The following is a 22,062-nucleotide window of genomic DNA, read 5'->3' on the forward strand; positions in this document are numbered from 1 at the left end:
CTGTACTTTCTGCTTCCCTCCTTTTTCCTAACCCTAACTCCTTTCTCCTTTCTTCCCTTCATCTTCCCTACCCCCACCCAATCCCTTCCCTTGTTCTGAGAGATACCAGCTTTCTTATAAGAAACGGGTAGCCTAAGAGAATGAGATAGTAGCTGCCTGTACTGTAATTTGTCACAGCATAGTAACTACTTAAAAGATCTTGTTGCTGGGAAGTGGGGTTGTTGCCAACCAAAGACTCTGCTTATAGAGAAGGGACTGATGACCATGACATGGTTGAACATTTTCAGCACCCTTCCTGGCTGTGGGAAAACTCTGAATGGCTCTGTTTATTGGCCCCTACTGAGTGCAAGTTCTACAGAATAGGGGTCTCTTCAGGCAGTTGTGGACCGCAGAACTCACTGTCTCATTCCTCTGTCCTAGTGACATTATGCACGTTTTACAACTTGAGATTGGGGGTCAGATGTAAAGAACCCTTGAAGGGAGAGTCTAACAGTGTCTGTGCATTTTCCTGAGAGTCAGATTGGGCATCTAAAGAGTTGCCATATTAATTAAGAAATACTCAGTGGCTTGAGAGTTTGAGCAATATCCTGAAATCAGTCATAAGATTGTCTTGGGTACCACTGTGGTTTAAACGTGAACTCTGGCCCAGGAGCTCAGGGGTTTAAATGCTCATTTTTCTGCTGGTGATGCTGTGCTCTGGAACCTGTGGCAGTGGGCCTGGCTGGAGGAAGTGGGTTGTGGTACCAGGCCCTGAGGTTTAGAACCCTGCCCTGCTTCCTGCCCTCTCCCTGCTTCTGTAGCCTTCTGTCTTAGTCATATTATCACAGGAATACCCCACTCCTGGTACCAATTTGTCTTAGTCAGGGTTTCTATTCCTGCACAAACATCATGACCAAGAAGCAAGTTGGGGATGAAAGGGTTTATTCAGCTTACACTTCCATATTGCTGTTCATCACCAGAGGAGGTCAAGACTGGAACTCAAGCAGGTTAGGAAGCAGGAGCTGATGCAGAGGCCATGGAGGGATGTTACTTACTGGCTTGCTTCCCATGGCTTGCTCAGCTTGCTTTCTTATAGAACCCAGGTCTACCAGCCCAGGGATGACACCACCCACAATGAGCTGGGCCCTCCCCCCTTGATCACTAGTTGAGAAAATGCCTTACAGCTGGATCTCATGGAGGCATTTCCCCAACTGAGGCTCCTTTCTGTGATAACTCCAACTTGTGTCAAGTTGACACAAAACTAGCCAGTACACCTTCCCAGTAAGTAAACTTTCACTACCATGCCATCTGCCATTTTGGACTGTGTCTCCTCAAAGCATGAGCTAAATAAGTCTGCCTTTGAATTGCTTCCTTTATTGTTTTATCACAGTGAGAAAATTAATGGTTCAGGGCCATACCTGGAGAGTATGGGTACCAAGGTGGGTACCAAGGTGAGAGTTCAGAGACCTGGGCATTAGGTCAGTAGCATCTGAACCATTGTTGGACAGGCTTTGGTTCCTTCCTCCTGAGTGCTGGGCTCAGACCTTGTGCTTTGTGTTCTTCCCCTTCAGGTGTTTGCATCCAGCTCTGCCTCCACATTCAGTTAGGCCCTCACCTGTTCCCTTCAGACCTTTCTGTTCACAGCGGGTGATTCTTGGACACTGCTGCTCTGACCTTTGTAGCCACTCTTGAGCTGCCACTGTGCCCAGTAAGCATGGTTCCATGTCCCATATCTACTGGTCAGAGTGTCTTTTTGGATGAATTCCATTCCAGTGGTAACTTCTCTGGAACTTGTGTGGCACCCTTAATTCAAGAAACATTAAAAATAGAAAACAGGTGTTGGGAATGAGGGTCTGTGTGAAGAAACTCAGTGTCCTGCTGTGGAAGATGTGAGGGTCAGACAGTGCTCAGGGCGAGGCAGGCTCTGTCATGGGAGCACAAGGCAATACACTACTGAGCCACTCTTGAGTATAATTGAAGGTGCAGATAACTTCATGAAGCCACTTTGCTGGATATGACGGCACATACCTATAATCCCAGTATTCAGGATGCTGAGGCAGGAGCATCATGGTGTAAAGCTACCCTGAACTACATGTCAAGCCTTGTCTCAAAAACTAGAGAAGAAAGCAAAGCAAAAGTATAGTTCGCAGCCTTAGGGGCTTAGCTGAAACCACACCATAGATCTTACATTCTAAAATAAGAACCTCCTCCTTTGCTTCTTAATAAATGATGATGTCATTGAGAGTCAGTTCTGGGTGTGCCTAGTATGGAGAAGTAGATAGCTAGAGGAAGAAGGTAAATTGCTGTATTTGTCAGAATTGAAGTATACATTTTCCTAGCAATCTCTGCACTGAATTCTTATATTAATGTGTTTTCCTGTCTGCGTAGGAAGTGCATACCAGTGGGCAGGCATAGAAATTCCCTTTATCTTTGTAAAGATGACTGAGGACCAGAGAGGACTGTTGTCATGGTGATTATATTATTACCATTTACCACAATGGCAGTGGAAAAACAAAAAAGAAAGGGGAACAAAAGAAAAAGAAGACAGCTGAATTTGAGGCAGATTTTTATACTGTGATGTGCTGTCTGTGGTTCAAAGTTCTTGAGGAAACCTGGGTCACAGATGACGCTGTCAGAAGGGAAGGATGTTTAATTGAACACATTCTTTGATAGACCAGAACTTTACTAGTGATAAATCCTTGCAGAGTAACTGCAGCATAGAGTTAGGAGCTCTGTGAAGGAACGTTCCTTTAGAGTACTCAGTTAGATTAGACTCTTGGGTAGTCTTGTGAATGCACCTTTACCTCTGACTTTGTAGCACTATGCTAGGACTGGGGAGACGGTGGACAAGGAGGTCATCAGTCACTCACGAGATGCACAGACTTGCATGCAGGCAAACACTCATAGTTAAAAATGAATCTTAAGAAAAGAGAATATTTCGATACCTTATGTTTTGCCAATGTTGCAGATCATTCCTGGTTTGGTTAGATGACGCCAGCAAATGTTTATGTGGTCAGAGATCTCTAAAGAGAAGATTCTAAGTCCGAGGGAGCTGGCAAGCTCTGGTTATCTGCAGGGATAGCACCTTCTCATGCTGGTGGCTTTTCTGGGAGCTTTAGGTTCATTTTCTCCTTTTCAAAAATGTCTGTCTCACACCCAAGTCTCATTAATCACAGTTTGTTCTGTTTCACAGAATTTTAAGATGGAGAGTTTGCCAATGGCCAGGATTCAGTAAGGTTAATAATTATTACTATTTTATAAGAGGATTTTTTAAAATTTTAGTAAACCTGCCATGAAAGTTTTTAAAACTATGAGTAAGCAGCAGGAAGGAGTAAAATAGTCACCAGTGGGTTTGGTGCTGTGGCCTGGTATCCTGCTAAACGGCCACAGTCTTGCTGCCACTGTGTGTAGACCATTAGCGCAAATGTCAGCACAAGGAAGACGCAGCAAATGCCGTAGCACAGACATGATGAAGCATGCTAGTTGGCCCTCAGGACACTGTGACAATTGAGTATTGTGCGTGTTGTCTTAGTCAGTGTCTACTGCTGTGAAGGGACACCTCTGACCACAGCAACTCTTGCAAGAAAAAAAATATTTGCTGCTCTTTACAATTTTAGAGGTTCAGTCTGTTATCATCTTGGCAGGAAATGTGGAACTTAGGCAGACATGTGCTGGAGAAGTAGCTGAGAATTTTACTCCACAAGCAGCAGAAAGACCCTGGGCTTGGCCTCAGCTTTTGAACCTTCAAAGCCAACTCCCAGGGGACACACTTCCTCCAAGAAGGCCACACTTACAAATCTTTTCAAATAATGCCACTCCCAGGTGACCAAGTTTCAAATCTGTGAGCCTGTGGGGGCTGATCTCATTCAAGGCATCATACATATCATGGATGTGCCCCAGTTTGAAGCTGTTGGAAACATGTGGGATTAGAAGGGTGCCTGGGATGTATGTGTACATGTATGTACATAGACATGCATATGTATTTAGTTTCTCTCCTTTAAAGTTAATTGATTTATCGAGGCAGTGTATCATCTGCTGGCTAGCTATGTTGTTCAGGCTGGCCTTAGACTCACAGAGATCTTTCTGCTTCTGCCTCTTGAGTCACCATGGCTCGCAAGAGCTACATTTTGAGTGAGAGCAGTTGTTGGACAGTGCTGTGTTTCCTGAGAGCTCATCTGTGGAAAGCGGTGTGAAGGGCGCTCAATCTTATTGACAGTGTGGGCAGCTTCTGAGAGGCACAAGGGAAGTTTTTATCCTAACCTTGTACTTTCTATACTGTGACTTTTAAAACCTTTTTATAAGATCTATTATTTTAAGTTATTTGTCTGTACATGTGTCTGTGTGTGGGTATGTGCTCATGAGTGCAATGGGTAAGGTCCCTTGAGTTGGAGTTACAGGCAGTTCTGAGCCTCCCCATGTGGGCCCTGGGGATTGAACCCTCGTCCTCTGTGTGGTCTTAACTGCAGATCCAGCTCTGCAGCCCTGTAGACTGAAATTTAACAACATGCAGTCTTAATTAACTTTGATGCTGAAGATTCAGTTTGGCTTTTAAGTCATGGGGTTTCCACAGTGTGGGAGTGGCTTCTAACAGAGATGTTCTTGGCTTAGTGCTTGCCGTTAGTGGATTGTCTTTTCTCCACGCTTCCTATTAATCTTAATAAGTGGATAGTTTATCTCTCTTAGTCAACGGTACAGCTTGTTAGTGACACTTGAGAACTGCGGTGAACACTGCAGGCCACAGCTGTGGCTGTGTGGAGAGAGTTGCTGGTTAGCCACTCATCGTTTTAGCTCCTCTCACACCGAGTATGTAAACCTCAGCAGTATTACTACAATCTGCAGAATGTCAGCGACGCATTGTGCTAGGAAGTGCTTGTTAGCGGTCACGTAACACTAGGCCATGTCTGCTGCTTAGCATCTGTTGCTCATGTAACTTATGATCCCATGTAGTTCAGGATGGTCTTGGAGTTGCTGTGTAGCTGGAGATGTCCTTGAATGCCTGGTCTTCTGCCTCTTCCGTAGTATCAGGGTTACAGGCATGTGCAACCATGTCTGGCTTTCTCGTGTGATCTTACAGAGTTCTGCCGAGTGTAACTTTCTTCCTGAGTGTTTGGTGTGTTCAGCTTCTGGAGACATTAGCATTGCCTGCGGCTGAGTTCAGTCTCACCTGAGTCTCCTCGGGCACTGCACATTGCCACTCAGGCTCTGCTATGCCCTTTAGACTTCCAGTCTGTCTCCTGCTGGCTGGGCTGCTTTCTCTTCCTGGCTCTACTGAGCACCCACTTAGTGCCTTTTTTATTTTGGACAGTCTGAACCTTTTATTCAGTGGGTTTCTGTGTCTAAAGAAGGTATTGGGCCTCTTGGTGGTGAAGCGTGGCTTGTGCTGGCCCGCAACCACATCACGTGATGGGGCGATGGGAATTTGATCTTGGAGTCGTGGAACTGCTTGACAGTGGGCTGGAGGCACTTGGCAACTGTAGTCTCCTCCACCTTCGTGATCTGGATGGAGTGTGCGCAGGCACGGTGACGGGTGCCCATGTCCCCGTAGCACTGTGTGACTGTGCCAGCGGTGGCCAGGTCCTGGTACTCTTGGTACCTGCTGTGTGTGCCACTGTAGGAGTCATAGCGCAGCCAGAGGCTGAAGTTCTTCACACACAGGGGTGACTTCTCACACACCTGCCCGCAGTACACAGTCTCCCCCCTCCATGACTTCATCTTCTTCAGCTGTGACACAAGTACCAGATGCAGGACTTGGCCACCACATGGTTAGGTGCAAAGATTCACATTCAGTACAGTGGCGGTGTGTGGCATTTTGGGGTTGGCAAGCAGCACCCCACCACCTTGTACTCCCGAAGCGTGCCCGATGCCTTCATGGCACTGCGTGCTCGTTCACCGCCACTCACAAAAGGAAGTGCACATAGCACTTAACTAATTGGAACCTTTTGTAAGTATTTTAATTCATATTTCAATGCATATTATATTTAATGACATCGATGTAGCACTCATTTTATCTTCCTTTTTTTTTCATTTACAAAAATCTTCAGCTTTAGAGAAGAGAACATGAGAGAGTGGGACAGTGCTCACCGGGGTACCGTTTTCCAGGGTTGCTTATTCTTAGCCCAAACTGTGTTTTCTCTGTGCCCAGGTGCTCTTCCCACCCATTATTTTGGAATAAGTTGCAATTTTTTAAAAGATTTATTTATTATATATAAGTACACTCTTACTGTCTTCAGACACACCGGAAGAGGACATCAGATCTCATTACAGATAGTTGTGAGCCATCATGTGGTTGCTGGGAATTGAACTCAGGACCTCCGGAGGAGCAGCAGTGCTCTTAACCCCTGAGCCATCTCTCCAGCCCCAAATTGTCATGATTTAATGTAACTTCCTATATTTCCCTATGGCTACAGTCCCACATCACACCCATGAAACACTGCTGTAGTGTGTACATAGGCCGTCTGTCCCACAGGTGTAGTGTGTACATGGGCTGCCCATTTTCCCCATCTGTTCTTCATGTGTTCTTTTTGACCCATAATATAGTACTTTTGCCACTGAGCTACACTCTTTTCCCTGTCTCATGTCTTTAGAAATTAATTAATTATATTTTGAGACAAGGGCTTACACTGTGGGTTAGGTTATCATGGAACTTAGTATTTGGCCCAGGCTAGCCTTGAGCTCACATTCTTCCTGCCTCAGCCTCCTGAGTTCTGGGATAAAGCCTAAAACCATTACACTGTTCAAACCACAGAAATGTCAAAGCTCAGGCTGGTATGTAGCTCAGGGCAGCACTTGCCTAGTGTGTCAGAGGTCCTGGGTCTAACTCTAGCACTGCAGAACCAAAAGGAAAAGAGGAAAGAGGATCCTGGTGACTGAATGTCACCGCTTCCTTGCAGGTCACACAGCCTGAGCTTGGCCATATGCCTCCTGCCTCACAGTCAGGGTTTTTGGGAGCAGCATGTTCAGAGTTGGGAAGATTTCATAGAGTCAGAGTGTCCCTCATTCCCCATTCCTCACAGTATGATATTCAGGATAAACTTACCTTTCTTGGGCTTTTCTCAGAAGCCTAGACTTGGTGGGTACACTCCCAGGCATGGTGTGCATGCTTTTCCTGGTGCACGCTCTGCCTGGTTGCTGGGCACAGTCCAGTGCATGCTCTGCCACGTTGCTGTGACCAGGGACCAGCTGTTAGTTCTGGTGCTCCTGGTGCCCATTGGCTTGTGATAGCTCCCACCTGAAATGCCTGCCTTGCTTGTTCTCTGTCTGACCTGCCCGTGGATGGAGTTTGGCTACCAGAAGTATCACCAACATTGCCATAAAGTGTCTGCTGGTTCACACTGGGTCAATTTTAGGTTGTAGACTTGGTGTGAACCAGTATATTGGAATTTTAAATTTTGCAATTAATTAATTAATTAGTTAATTAATTAATTCTGTTTCTCTGGCCCTTTGTCTCTGTCTCATTCTATCTTTCTCTTATTCTCTGATTCTCTCTCCATTTCTCCCTTCCTCTCCCTCTCTGTTTCTCTAGCTTAGTCTAGCAGAGAACTCAGTATGTAGCCCAGGCTGGCTCCATACTTGTGGCAATCTTCCTGTTTAGCCTCTGAGTGCTCACTGAGATAAGTAAGGAGTGAGCTGCCTGGTTCAACATTGCATTTTCAAAAATAGGGTCTAGAGAGGCGCCTGAGTGGTTAGGAGCACTGGCTGTTCTTCCTGAGTTCTGAGTTCAATTCCCCATACCCACAAGGTAGCTCACAACCATCCTAACTGTAGTCCTTTGTGAACCGATGCCCTCCTTCTGCTGTACATACACATAAGATAAATAAGCAAGTAAATGGAATTTAAAGTTGTAAATGGTGCTTTGACTTGTTCTAAGTTATAGTTAAAACAAATGAGATGGGCATGGTGACTCACACTTCTAATCAGCACTTAGGAGGGTGAAGCAGGAGGATTGCCATGAGTTCTATTCCAGCCTAGGTTAGAAGCAGACCTCATTTCACAAAATGGGAAAGATGAAATCCCAAAGTGTGCTTGTAAATGGTAGACAGTGGCTCTATTTCCTGGGCCACCCAGCTTGCTTACAATGTCAAGTTCTGCCCAGCTGAGCGGCTAGTGTTATTGGATGCTTTGGAGTCAAAGTGTGTAAAGTGTATGTGATCTGTAGTGTAGGTGATGAATCTTGCTAGGAAAAACTTGCTTTGATTTCTGATCTTTTTGTTCTGCTCATCGGCAAACTACCATAGGTCCTGTGAGCAGAGATCCAGACCCCGGCACTTCCTCATGCTGCTGGGTTTCTACACTTGAGTGTTGCTACATCAAGTTACTAAAGAGCTGAGTGTGCTGGCACACATCTGTAATCTTAGCACTTGGAAGGCAAGAGCATGAGGGTCTCTGTGAGTTCCGGGTCAGCCAGGACTGCCATATGATATATTTGCTGTCTCTGTGAGAGTCAGTTGTTATTGTAATAACATTCTTCTGTGTCTTTGTGTTTATGCTGCATATGTATGTGTATGCAAATGTATGTATGTTATATATGTTTGTTATATGTGTGGTATTTTCATGAATGTATGAGTGTGTATGCTTGTTCTTGTGTGTGTTGAGGCTAGAGGTAGACATCAGGGGTTCTCGTTCTCTCTCTCTTTCTCTCTCTCTCTGTCTCTCTCTCTCTCTCTCTCTCTCTCTCTCTCTCACACACACACACACACACGCACGCACACCTACATGCACTTGACTGGAGCTCACTGATTGGTTGGACTGATTAGCCAGTGAGCCTCTAAGGACTGTCCTGCCTCCCCAGCCCTAGGATTACAGAGGATGCTGCCTCTCCTTGCTCTTTATACGGCTGCTGGGGATTTAAACTTAGGTCTTCATGCTGTGTAGCAGCGTATTATTTACCATGAGGAATCTGCCTAACTCCCAATACAATCTTTTTAAAAAAATCTAAGATACCTCTGAAACAAGTGAGTATGCTCTTTCATGGTACTCTGACGGTATGGGTCAATGTAATCAAATATTTTGTCACATATGCTGGTTTTTTTTTTTTTTTTTTTCTTTTTTTTGTGTTACTCTGAAAACATTGATCTTTTCTAACCGAGATTTAGTGGACTAGAAATGCATGTAGGTCAGTAGAAGTACCACAAAGGCAAACTTTGAACTGATGTATCGCATTATTTAAGCAGTTTCATCTTGCTTGATGGAGGGCTAGCCGCATCATTGGCATTAAAGATGCCCTTCATCCCTCACCCCAACCCTGTCTTTCAAAAATATTTTATTTTGTGTATATGAGTGTTTTTCCACATGTGAATCTGTAAACTGCATGTGTGGCTAGTGCCAGGGAGGGCAGAAGAAGGGATTGTAGTTACAGATATGGTAAATGGTCGTAAGCTGCCACATGTGTTCTGGGAAACAGACCTAGGGCCTGTGTAAAAAAATGTGCTCCAAACCGCTGAGCCGTCCCTCCGGCCCTCCCTCTGTCCTTATGGACTTGGTTCAGATAGAAATAAGATTTTTCAGGGCGCCATCAGCTCACCAAGACGTCCTGTATCGACCTCCTGTGTGTGTCATGTATTTGAAGAGGATGTGCCATGGTGGCGTGGTCTAAAACATTAAAAAAGGGCATTGTGGTGTGTGTGTGTGTGTGTGTGTGTGTGTGTGTGTGTGTGTGCGTGCGCGCGCATGTGCACTTGAGTGTGTGTCTGTTGTCTTCTTCAGTCTCTCTCCACCTTTCTTTCTGAGACAGGGTTTCACACTGAACCTGGAGCCGGCTCATCTAGATTGTCTGACCAGCGGGCTCCCAGGGTACCCTGTGCCCCTTACCCAGAGCTGGGGTTTGAAGCTCGTGCTGTTGCGCTCAGCTCTAATGTGGTCATGGGTGGGGGTCAGGACATTTCATTTCCAGCTGAAGTGATGGGTGGGGAAGCAGTAGGAGAGGGCGTGTGGTGTCTTCAGGAGAGTTGGTTTTATTTGTTAGCATCACGGGTCGTCCTCAGAGTGGTCACATGTGGCTCAGTTCCACACACAGTAGAAGAAGCAGGTTTGTTTTGTATTTTGGAAGTCTGGGTGCAGCCTGGGATGGAAGTGTCACAGTGACTAGAAGCTACAGCTCCTGCTTTGTCCCCTCTGCCTTCCACATAATCATCTCTCTTGACAGGAGGGAGGGACCCAGGAGGGATGCAGGGAGAGGGTGTTTGTAACTGCTTTCCAGTAGGATTTCAGGGAAGCACCAGAGTACCTTCCCACGGTAGTCTGATGGTTGGACCTGTGTGCTGGCCAGCAGGGAAGGGCGCATCTGATGGTAGTCTGATGGTTGGACCTGTGTGCCGGCCAGCAGGGAACGGTGCGTGCAGTTTGGCTGCCACATAGAGGGGAAAGTCATAAGGAAGAAAAGGGGAGCCTGAGTGCTGTGGTCTTTATTCTTAGCACTCTGGAGGTGGAGGCAGGCAGAGCTTTTTTAGCGCAGAACTAGCCTGGTCTACATAATGAGTTCTAGGCCAATTGGGGCCTAGAAAAATATTTTATTTGCATAGTGGCTGGTACCTTGAGGGCGTAAAAAGACATTTGGAGTTCTATAGCATGGCTGACCCTGTAGTGTATGAGCGACGCTCCCGTCTGTCTTTTTCTCAGTTTATTCAGTTAAGGTCTTCTTAAGGATGTTCCACTATAAGACTTTTATGGAGGGTTTCTGTCTTAGTCCGCAGTAGCCCACACAGGTTTGCTAGCATGCTGTGTGCTAGTCGCGGTGGAGACTTGTGTGGATTCAGTCCCACGATGATCTGTAGTGTTATTGCAGGCTTGCTGTGGCTGGTCACAGGAGCCATAGGCAGGCCCCTGCCAGTGCGCTTCAGTCAGTGTCTCACTGTAGCAGGGAGTGCAGGGGTTGGATTTGAACCCAGATATGGCTTCATCTCCTTCCCACAGCACAACTTTTCAGTCATGTAGATACTTTACCATAAGCAGGAGAGAGGGGTGAGGATTTCAGTGTCTGTGGTACCTATGCCTTTGTCTTAGTGTTTTGTTTATACTTTGAATGCTTTTGGGCAGTGAGGACACTATTTTGACTTGGATTTTTAAAATGTGCAAGCAGGACACATGGCAGATGCTGGCCGGTGATCAAATAGGAGAGCTATAGACTATTTCATGTTGGAAAATCTCATAACAGCGCTTGAGCTGTACATCTTATTAGAGCTGGTGTGGAGCCACCTTTCCATCCCTGCAGAGCGTGCCTGTGCTGGGTGCCTCCTTTCTCACCCGCAGGCCGTCATGGGCCACAAAAGCAGGCACATGGGATTTAGCATAAAAGCCTTCTGCTTCAAGTTCAGGTTTTTGACCTCACTGCTAATACAGATGTTCTCATAATTCCCTCTCTTCATCCCTCTTTTTAAATAAAAAAGAGTAGAAAAGAGGAAATTGCTCGAGTAATTATAGTATTAAATTACTAGAGGAAGCCATTTGAATTCTTTAGAAATTCTCTTTTCAACTTTAGTTTTCCATCACTGTCTTACTAGTGAGTCTCTTACATGACTGTGACCGGGTTTGGATAGTCTATTTATCAGGTGACATTGTCGCTCCATTTCATCAGAAACATTGTGAGCCTTTGATGTGATGTGACGTTTACATGATAAGTGTTGCAGATGGGCAGTGTGGCCTGCGGAGTCTTCGCTCCATGGACCTAAACTGTCACAAAACCAAGCTGTGTTATTCTGTCCCCAGTACTGACTCTCATTGAATTCTAGGGCGATTTGACAAGACTGTAATTGAGGAGCGACGTCAGTGTGCTGAGGACCTGCTGCAGTTCTCTGCCAACATCCCCGCCCTGTACAACAGCAAGCAGCTCCAAGACTTCTTTAAGGTTTGTCGTCTTTCCGAAGTACGTCTCGTTTCATGTGGTTCCTGTTGGTGTGTAAGATTCAGGCAGCTTTGTTACTTTTGAGTTAAAATTGTTATTTGCCGGGTAGTAGAAGTTACTGCTCAGCATCCATTGTCTGTGGCAGAGCTGCTGTTTCTGGTGTAGACATTGCAGATTCTCTATAGACTTTAGAACCTATATTGAAGGCTTGGAGGGTTGTGTTGGAAGACGTTGGGAAGATGAAGTTTCATGGGCTCCAGGAGTTCCTTCTAGGGCGTCCTTGAATGACAGGCTTTCTGAACACTGCAATCCACAAAGAAAGATCTTTGTGTAAGGAAAGTGGAAGTGATCACTGCAGTTCTGCAGAGTCTGTGCAGATTGCATTTCTCGGTCATCGACTGTATGTAGTTTATGTTTCTTGACATGTGGCACTGTGGCCCTGACCCTTTCATTTGTTTGGGTCTGAGACAAGCCTCAGATGTCAGTGGCAGGCCCCCATTTAATCCCACTGCCTTTGCCTCCCAGGTGCTGGTGAGCATCATTGGTAACATTAGCTTCCTTACTTGTTTGAGTGTGGCTGTCATTGTTGGTGGGTATCACTGCACACTCCCCATCACATTAATTAGCTTTTATAAAGAGCTGAATGACCGTGTCATGCTTGTTTGCTCATTTCTTTAGCAGAAAACATACTCTTGCTTAACTTTAATTTCTAAGACACATGGGTACTGGGATGCTGAGTTCCCCTAATGCTAGTGGTTTTAGGCCAAGATTACTTTCCACCTTACTTAGTTGACTGAAGAAGGGTGGTCTTTTGAAGGACACTGTAGAGACACAAGTAGAAGTAAGATGCATGCTGACTTCCATGGTGACATTGCTGTTGATGGTCTCCTTGCTCCCGTCCCGTTGTCATTATTCTGCATAGCAGGCTCAGAACACAACTCTGCTGCTCTATAAGGCCAGTGTAGGGGCTTCAGGGGAACAGGCCAAGGGCGAGCTGTCTGCTCTGTGTTCTCTTGCTCTTTCTGGGAGGTTTCACCCTGTTGAGGTGTGAAAGACAGTGGTGCAGATGAATGTGTGCCCTGGGATCAGACACCGTCAGGTGTTAGTGCGAGGGAGAAGATGGGCCTCAAACAATCTGGTTGGAGGTGCCGGCTCGTTCTCTATCTTTGATATGGGGCTCCTGATGGAGATGGAAACAGATGTGCACACTTCTGCTATGTGAAGATTGGAGAGCTTAAGAGAAGTCAGGCTGATGTTGGATCTGTTTCCGGGAGACTCAGACTTGGTGGAAGGAGACACGTGTAAACATATTGATTTTCACCATTCTTATCTGACACAGGCATTTTCTGCAATAACATTTCTAATACAGTTGCCCTGAGCAGTCAGCTTCTTCCATATAGTGTTAGGTTTTTATTTCCATTTTTATTCAGCTCAGTATATCTTCTGATTTATTTGTAGTTTCTCTGTTGACCCATTGGCTATTTAAAACTGTGGTAACTTCTAAATGTTTCTGAATTTTTAAGTCTCTTCTGTTGCTTTTTTTCTAATTTTGTGTTTTTCTTTATCATCTCTGTCATCTTTACCTTTGTCTTCATCTTTGTCTTCCTTGTCTCCCTCTGTGTCTGTGTCATATTTCTTTTGGATGCTCTATTTTCTCCTTCTGAGGCAGGGTCTCACTCTGAGCCTTAGGTGCCTGGATCCTCCAGGGCCTCCTGTGTACAGCAAAGGCATGCTTGCCACCTCATAATTTTTTCTTGTGATCAGAGCACATAGTGTATGATTTTAATCCTTTTAAACAGACTTATCCCATAGAGATCCTAGATGCTGTATCCTAGAGACTGTTTCCTGAGTACCTACTCTTCTGTCAGGTGGACATTCTATGGTGAGCTCACACTGCTAAGTCTTGTCCAGTGAGGAGGAAACAGTCTGCTCTTCTTGAGATTTGATATTGATTGTGGTATTGTTGTAAAAACTGTTGATAGAAAAAAGAAAAACAGATGTTAAAGAGCAAAGGATTTAGTGTTTCAGTGATGTAATTGCTTAAGGTTTGTAAGCCTGCTTATCTCTGATTGGAGTGCTCGGTCCATAAAGTCCTAGCACAGCAGCCTGACTCACTCTGGTGACTGCCATCTAGCTGAGTGTGGACAAGGAGCAATAGCTTTGAGGCCTGACTTCATAGGTTGAATACATGACTAAAGAGGTGATCACATGGACATTTCATCTAGTTAGGTAGGTTTGAACAGTTCCACACTGTAGCCCAGACTCACTTCAACTCCCAGCAACCCACCAACTTTAGCTGTTGTTAAGTGCTAGGTTTGTACACACACACACACACACACACACACACACACACAATATTTATATAAATCTTTGTTCTTAGCAGTTAAGTTCCTGCAGAGGACCTGGTTTGGTTCTTGACACTTATACTAGGTGCTTCACAGCCTGTAGCCCCAAATCTTACACCCTCTCCCGACTCTGTAGTTTTGTAGACACTCCACACCAGTGGTGGACATACATACATGGAGGTACACAAATCTATACACACCACAGAATAAAATGTCTCCTTACTAAAGATACATTGCATTTCTTTGAGGTGTGCATGGGTGACTTTCTCATGTAAATGTCTCCTCTGATCACATGAAGTGCTGTTGATGCGAATCCCTTGTAACTGCATAAAATTCAGTGGCTTTCTGATGAGCCCTTGATAGTTAAAATGATGCTAAAGGTTGACTGACTGCTGTTTTCTTCTAGTCATGCATTGTCTTAAAGCCTGTAGCAGATCTTAAACAGTCTGCTTTTCACCTTGTGTCTGGGCATGGCTGCACCCACCTCTGACTCCAGCATTCATGGGCAGAGGCACCGCCTTGAGTTCTAGGCCAGCCTTGGCTGCACAGTGAGTTTCAGGTCAACAGCTTAGGTTCGCAGAGAGATCATGTGGAAGTAATTTACTCTGTGCATTCCTTGCTCCACACACTTAGCATGGCTATGGCACAACTTTACAACTGAGCCATGGCAGCTGTAACTGACTGTCCCGTAAAGGGCTGAGTCTGTGTAGTACCTGTCACAGCCTTGTGAGTGCTTGGTTGAGAAGATGAATGTTTATTACTGATCTTTTCGAGCTCTTACTAAAACATGGTCTCTCTGTCATTTTCAGGGTGGGATAATTAATGATGGCTCTGAGTTAATTGGTCCTGCTGAAGCTTACCCAGACTCTCTGGCCAACTCCTTTCCTGAGGGTGGTACTGAAGGTAAGAGACTTTGTTTTTCTTGTGTTTCAAAGGTTTCAGTGGCAGAAGATGTGAGTCACAGTCATGTTACATTGTAGCAACAGCTGTGCACAAGAGGGGGAAGGTCTTTTCTTGGTCTAAATTCCTTTCCTTTGGTTCTGCACATCAGCACTTGGCTGGTTTGGTGGCACCTCACACGTGACCGGTAGCTTTGTGGCATATGGAAGTTTTACCCTGATGATCTGGCCAGGAAATCAGACCTCAGTAAGACGTCTCACACACAGACTGGGCCTTGCTGTATGAGTGCCTCCTGGAGCCCACGCCACAGCTCCTGACTCCTAGTCTGTTTGAAGACCAGCTTTAAAAGGAGCCAGCCCCTCGGAAAGCAGAAGCCGGGGTAGCTTTAGTGTGGTTGATGTGTTTCTCCTCAGACTTTGCTTTTACTCTCTGAACTTCAGGAGTGTGTAATATCTTGCTCTGTTTTTGTTTAGCTACACTTAAACTTGCATGTAGATTTTAATTCATACCTTTCAGCTTTTGGATTTCCTAACTACTGTTCTTTTAGGGCAGGTTATAGAATATAAAAAAGAGAGGTTGGGATAGGGATGGGGTGGATCTTTATAAATAAAACAATCATATTTTTCTGAGATAGCCTAGGTGTAGCTTGTCAAAGGTAATTCTTAGATGAAATAGCACACTTTGATCTCTGTCCTGAGAGCTGACACCGGAGGATGAAACTCCTGACAGACTCCTGGGAACTTGGAGTCTCCTTGGAACTCAGTTGAGGGGTGCACCCATTTAGACTGTCCTAGATGTGCTATAGGATGTTCTCATTCTGGTTTGGTAAAACGAGCACGTTCCTGTCTGTTGTGTGGGCTGATGTGTGTACACAAAGCATGGACACAGACCCTGGCACAACAGGTAGTCTCACTCTCTCTGTGTCTCTCTGTCTCTCACACACACACACGCGCACATTTTCTCTCTTTTTCCTTCAGCGTTTCTAGGTATTTGAGTTTTTCTTCTTCCCCTTTTCCTCCCACTCATTTCGAGCTGTGTTCCGTGTGTCCCAGGGGCCTTCATGGAATTACAACCCTCCTGCATCTTTGACTTCATCCCCATTCTGTTGCGCCCACAGAAAAACATGCTAGTTTTGCTTTATAATCTATCTTACTGTTGGGAGGAGGATGTCTTATCCAGGACCTATTTTGATCAAACTTCTCACATGGGTTTGGGAATGTGTAGTCTCTGCTTTCAGGGGGCCACTGGCTTCTCACTCTAAAGCTGGGTTTTGTGGTGACTTTTCTGAGTTAACAACACCTGTCCGTTGCTTCCAACTCCCTATTCTTGAGAAAGGAATTCCTATGCAATGTGCTACTTCCATGGAGTTCAGCAAATCCCAAGGAGACTATGGAAGATTTCTATGGGACCATGAGCAGTGACTGGGGGCATATGGCACTTCTCTTCCCCTGATTTGGCTTTGATTTGAGGATCTCGGGTTGAGATGGGGACTAAGATCTGGTGCACACAATAATTCTCTGTTGCATGTGGGGCTCTACATGAGGAGGGAAAGCTGGCCAGAGTCCATGTCACATGACCATTGGCATTGATGGGAGCTGTTAGGAGGCCTGTGAACCTCGTGATAGTCTAGGGGGAAGAAAAGGGGTGTTATTTTTAGAAATGACTTTTTCTGAATAGTATTTTAAAATATTGAAAGGTGTTGAGGTAAGCAGGTGGCTAATGCCCCTGCCCTCTCCCCGCCCCACTCCTCTAAGCCTGGTTAGTCAGTCCTGCTGAAAGATACTGACTTTGAAACGTTCCATTGGTCTTTTTTTTTTTTTTTTTTCAGATACACCCTAGTTCCTAAAGGTTCTAAGACCTTCAAAACTAGCACCACTGGGCTAGAGAGATGGCTCAGTGGTTAAGAGCACTGACTGCTCTTCCAGAGGTCCTGAGTTCAACTTCCAGCAAACACATGGTGGTCCACAGCCATCTATGCAGGGATCTTATGCTCTCTTCTGGTGTGTCTGAAGACAGCTACAGTGTACTCACATAAAATAAATAAAATCTAGAGAAACAAAACAAAAAGCCTAGCACTGCTGACCAGACACTAGAGCCTGTGGGGGGACATTTCACATTCAAAAACACATCACTTGCCAAGGTAGAAATCCAGACGGAGGGGCTGGTCTGTCATCAGCTCCCACAGAAGTACATGCATGTCTTCTGTGGGTGACTTCACATGGCAGAGACTTCACTGACACCGCCTTCTCCTGGGCCCTGCCCTTGCTGTTTGTACTCAGTGATTCCGGGGACTGAGCACATAAGCTTCTAGAGACACTCACTCCCCAGAGACAGAGATGCCAAAGGACCATTATCTCTGTTGTTTGCACCTTGAATATACAACTGACAAAATCTAGGTTACTTCAAAAGGAACATGCTGATGGGAAATGGAAACACAGACTTTCTGGTTTTGTTTTAAGATTATTCTTACAGTAGAAGGAAGAACCCTCATTCAGATTGTGTAAAACTGTAGCTTGATGGTTAAACTGGCAGCTACCATACCAGTGTGGAGTAACATTAGCTTTTCAGACAAAAGTAATGTTTTCCTTTAAAATTATTTAAAAAAGATTTTTAAAAATTTTTGTGTATATGAACATTTTAATTGCATATGTGTCTGTGCATCCACATGTGGGCATAATGCCACCACAGGTCAGAAGAGGGTGTCAGATGCCCTGGAGCTGGAGTTCTGAACAGGTGTGAGCTGGGACCTGAACCTGTGGAGCACATGCTCTTGATCTCCTGCAGGAGAGGCTGGTTCCTGGCTATCTACGTCGTAGAGAGCGATCAGATGCCATTCTCTGAGAGATGAAAGGACACCTCATTGTTCATGAACATCTTATTTCCCTTGGAAACTTGTGTGCTTTATTTGAATTACTGAGATGGTGGTGGGTGTGGGCGCAGCTTCTGAGTGCACCCCTCTCTGCTGACCTGCTTTGGAGATACAGGTGGCCTTGCTGCTAAGCTGTTAGATTTTGACAGTGTTTTATTGAAAACACTGGAGGAGTAAACGGAAAGGCCTGTAGTTATTTCAGTTTGGTTCAAACAGCCTTGTTTTTAAGGCTAGGCTAAGGCCTCTGAGCTCAGATCCCAGTGACAGGCACAGTCCCACTGCTTCTGCAGGGAGATGGGAGGTGGAGGCAGGAGAGTCCCCAGGAAGCTGGACCATCAGCTAGCCAGGTGTGGTACAAACAAGGTGGAAGCCAGGATTGACATCCAAGGTCGTCATCTGACCACAGTTGTGCTGCCAGCTGTGTCTATGCACACACACACACACACACACACACACACACACACACACTCACACAGAGACACACGAAAATGCATGGAGGATTAAAAAACAAAAAAGAAAAAGAACCTTTGTGTTGTTTTGTTATTCAGTGAATTTAAAGTTTGTGCTCCAAGACAGACATTTTTGATGTGGACATCCTCAAGCTGGCTGTTTAATTAGTGACATGTCTGTGTGAAGACTAAAGTCCGTGTGGTGTGGAGTGCTGTAGACTATGACAAAGTAGAAACTCCAGTGAAAGCAGATTGCACTTGTGGTAGGATTTTATTCTATAAATTTCCACAAGATGGCGCTGTGAGAACTAAAAATCTTAGGCCTGGCCTTGTCCTTGGTCCGTGTCATTCAGCTGGAAGGAGTTGTATTTTGTTATGAAGTCTATTTACTCACTGTTGTTCACAGCCACCGACTACAGTTTCTTCAGTGATAAGTCTTAATTAGTAGGGAATTTAATTTAATGTACATTTAATGTAATTGAAGCACAATTGAGCCAGGTCTGGTGCTGTATACCTGTGTGCCTGTGTAACTGTGTGCCTGTGTGCCTTTGAACCTGTGTACCTGTGTAACTGTGTGCCTATGTATCTGTGTGCCTGTGTGCCTGTGTGGCTGTGTATCTGTGTACCTGTGTGCCTGTGAACCTGTGTGCCTATAAACCTCTGTGCCTGTGTAACTGTGTGCCTGTGAACCTGTGTGCCTGTGTAACTGTGTGCCTGTGTAACTGTGTGCCTGCGTAACTGTGTGCCTGTGTAACTGTGTGCCTGTGAACCTGTGTGCCTGTGTAACTGTGTGCTTGTGTGCCTGTGAACCTATGTATCTGTGTACCTGTGTGCCTGTGTACCTGTGTGGCTGTGAACCTGTGTGCCTGTGTACATGTGTGCCTGTGTGCCTGTGTACCTGTGTGCCTGTGTGCCTGTGTACATGTGTGCCTGTGTGGCTGTGTATCTGTGTACCTGTGTGCCTGTGAACCTGTGTGCCTGTGAACCTGTGTGCTTGTGTAAATGTGTGCCTGTGAACCTGTGTGTCTGTGAACCTGTGTGCCTGTGTACATGTGTATCTGTGTGCCTGTGTACCTGTGTGGCTGTGAACCTGTGTGCCTGTGTACATGTGTGCCTGTGTGGCTGTGTATCTGTGTACCTGTGTGCCTGTGAACCTGTGTGCCTGTGAACCTGTGTGCCTGTGTAACTGTGTGCCTGTGAACCTGTGTGCCTGTGTGCCTGTGTACATGTGTGCCTGTGTGCCTGTGTACATGTGTGCCTGTGTATCTGTGTACCTGTGTGCCTGTGTACCTGTGTGCCTGTGTAACTGTGTGCCTGTGAACCTGTGTGCCTGTGAACCTGTGTGCCTGTGAACCTCTGTGCCTGTGTAACTGTGTGCCTGTGTACCTGTGTGGCTATGTATCTGTGTGCCTGTGAACCTGTGTGCCTGTGAACCTATGTATCTGTGTACCTGTGTGCCTGTGTACCTGTGTGGTTGTGTATCTGTGTGCCTGTGAACCTGTGTGCCTGTGTACCTGTGTGCCTGTGTGCCTGTGAACCTGTGTGCCTGTGTACATGTGTGCCTGGGTGCCTGTGTACCTGTAGTGCCAGCACTTGGAAGATGGAGACATGAGAATCAGGAATTGAAAGCCAAACTCACCTACATAGTGAATTTAAGATTAGCCTGGGCTTCAGAGTTAACAGACATAATAGAGACAGACACACATGATTGTGTCAGTGTGTATTTTGCTTGTAGAAGAGAAGGCACAGAGAGTTTCACTGACTCTTGAAACCCTAGGTCTGTTGTGAGTAACACTGGATATTTAGAATTTAGTGGCAGGGTGGACCAAATTAAAGATCATGATTTGTTATGGTCACTTGGGCTCTGGATTGGAAGGGACTGTAGATGTTACAGAGGACTTTCCTTTTCAGTTAAACAGTGGGGTTTGGCAGTGGGCAAGTGTGTGCTGGTAGTGATTTGCCAAGTCCCTGAACTGTGGCTGTGAATGGGGATCACATTCTGGTGTAGGAAGGTCAGTCTGTGTCTGGAAGGGTGGCTCAGCAAGTGCTGAGTCCAGTTCCCAGAATCCACACTGATGGCTTCACAACCTCTCCTAGCTCAAGCTCTAGGGAAATCCATGTTCTGCTCTGGCTTCAGACCTGTGTGTACATGTGTAGGGTAACAGTTGAGACCTGAAGCCCACAAAACAGGGTGGGCAATGGAACAGCAGACCCTGAGTCAAAAGGACTGCTGGCCTGTACTTGGGATCAGCGCTGGCTTTTGAAGCCTGTTCTATGCCGAGTAGATACACAGTAGGGTTGGTGGGACTCTGAGGTTTCTCAAGGGCAGAGCAGAGGCATGTTGCTAACCTAGGAACTGTCAAAGGCTGGTTCTTCTTGGCCTGTAGCTGTTGCTAGCTCTCTAGTGAGCTGTAGAGCACCAGAATTGTGACTAGCACACAGCTCTAGGTTTAAGGATTTTTCTCACAGGCATATTTAGAAGGATCCATTTCTTTTCTTCCTTAAAAAAAAATATTCTTTGCAGTGTGTGGTGGTACATGCCTTTAGTCCTAGCACTTGGGAGGTAGACGCAGGAGAACCTCTTTGAGGTGGAGGCTAGCCTGGTCTACACAGTGAGTTACAGTACAGCCAGGGCTGCATGAAAGAAAGTATTCTTTGATAGTTTCATGTGTCCATCCCTCTCTTCCTTCCATACTGTCTCTGGACCCTTCTCCCAGCAAGCCTCCCCTGCTTTCCCTATTCCCACTGTGTCGCTATGGCTGTTGCTAAGTGTGTGTGGGGTTGACAGTTGAAGCGCAGGTTTCTGTCCACTGCTACACTACTGAGGAAAAGTGACGGCTCTCCCAGGATCCAGTTGGTGCTGTACTACGCTCCCCAGCTAGGGATGGGGCTGCAGGAGCCCCTCCTCCACGAAGGGCTTGTTTCTCGATGGAGTCATGTCAGATTCATCTACCTCTGGGTCATCCTGGTTCTGGGCTTTTTTTGTGCAGGAAGCAGGAGTGATTGCTACTGGGACAAGTAGAAAGTCCCTTTGGTTGAGTGTGGCAATGCTTGACCTGTAGAGCTGAGTGAGGTGATGAGCTAATAGTCACGAGGCCGTGTGTTTTATATATAGTCCCCCACGAGAGGCCACCTGTTGTCAAAGGAGACCGATCTCTTTGTGCCGCTGGTCTTCAAATGCGGGGCTCTGATGGCTCATACTGTAAAGCTTCTGTGTCGCTGCTCAACCTTTCCCCCAGGCCTGTCTTTCAGAGATGGTGTCCTAGGCAGATTCTGCTCTACTGCCTGACTCTGAGCAGTTCAAAGCCCAGAGGTGAGGGCAGGTAGGTGGACTAGGATGCTAAGTAAACCCCTTGTGTCTGTAGCTGCTTTTTAACAAGTCACCTGAGGCCCTCTAATAGCCCCGAGACTGGAATCTCTGTGATCCACACCTGGAGGCAGGCAACTCACGGAACCTTTGACTTACCCTGCATCACTTCCAAAAGAGGCACAGGGCTCTGGATGGTGTTGGTGGGGGGTGCGGCTGCTTCTCTGCTGATGTCCTACAAGGGTCCCTGTGAGGATGGGTTGGCTTTGACAGGTTGTCTGTCTTTTGTATCCGGTACCTATGACTGCCCTGCCCACCCACTCCTCTTCCTCCTCAGTCAGACCATAGCCTGTAACATGCTTGTAGCTCTCTGTGGC

At 46.0% G+C, this 22,062-nt stretch overlaps 1 protein-coding gene and 1 pseudogene across 4 annotated transcripts in view; one reads left to right on the plus strand and one right to left on the minus strand.

The window, feature by feature from the left end:
• Window positions 1-22,062, plus strand: part of RPS6KC1 (ribosomal protein S6 kinase C1) — a 141,081-nt gene that overhangs the window by 14,519 nt on the left and 104,500 nt on the right. For 2 of the 3 annotated variants that reach the window (XM_080928343.1, XM_080928344.1), the window contains exons 4-5: window positions 11,703-11,818; window positions 14,970-15,063. In XM_080928343.1, coding sequence (XP_080784469.1) covers window positions 11,703-11,818; window positions 14,970-15,063 — 210 coding nt within the window. Of the gene's footprint in view, window positions 1-11,702; window positions 11,819-14,969; window positions 15,064-21,576; window positions 21,702-22,062 lie in introns of those variants that run through there. The other variant, XM_080928345.1, reaches the window with a different exon arrangement.
• Window positions 5,096-5,849, minus strand: LOC308435089 (large ribosomal subunit protein eL20-like; annotated as a pseudogene). Its single transcript has one exon. The product of its transcript is annotated as a large ribosomal subunit protein eL20-like (transcript).

This window comes from Micromys minutus, assembly GCF_963924665.1.
Source record: "Micromys minutus genome assembly, chromosome: 1".
Classification (NCBI taxonomy): domain Eukaryota; kingdom Metazoa; phylum Chordata; class Mammalia; order Rodentia; family Muridae; genus Micromys; species Micromys minutus.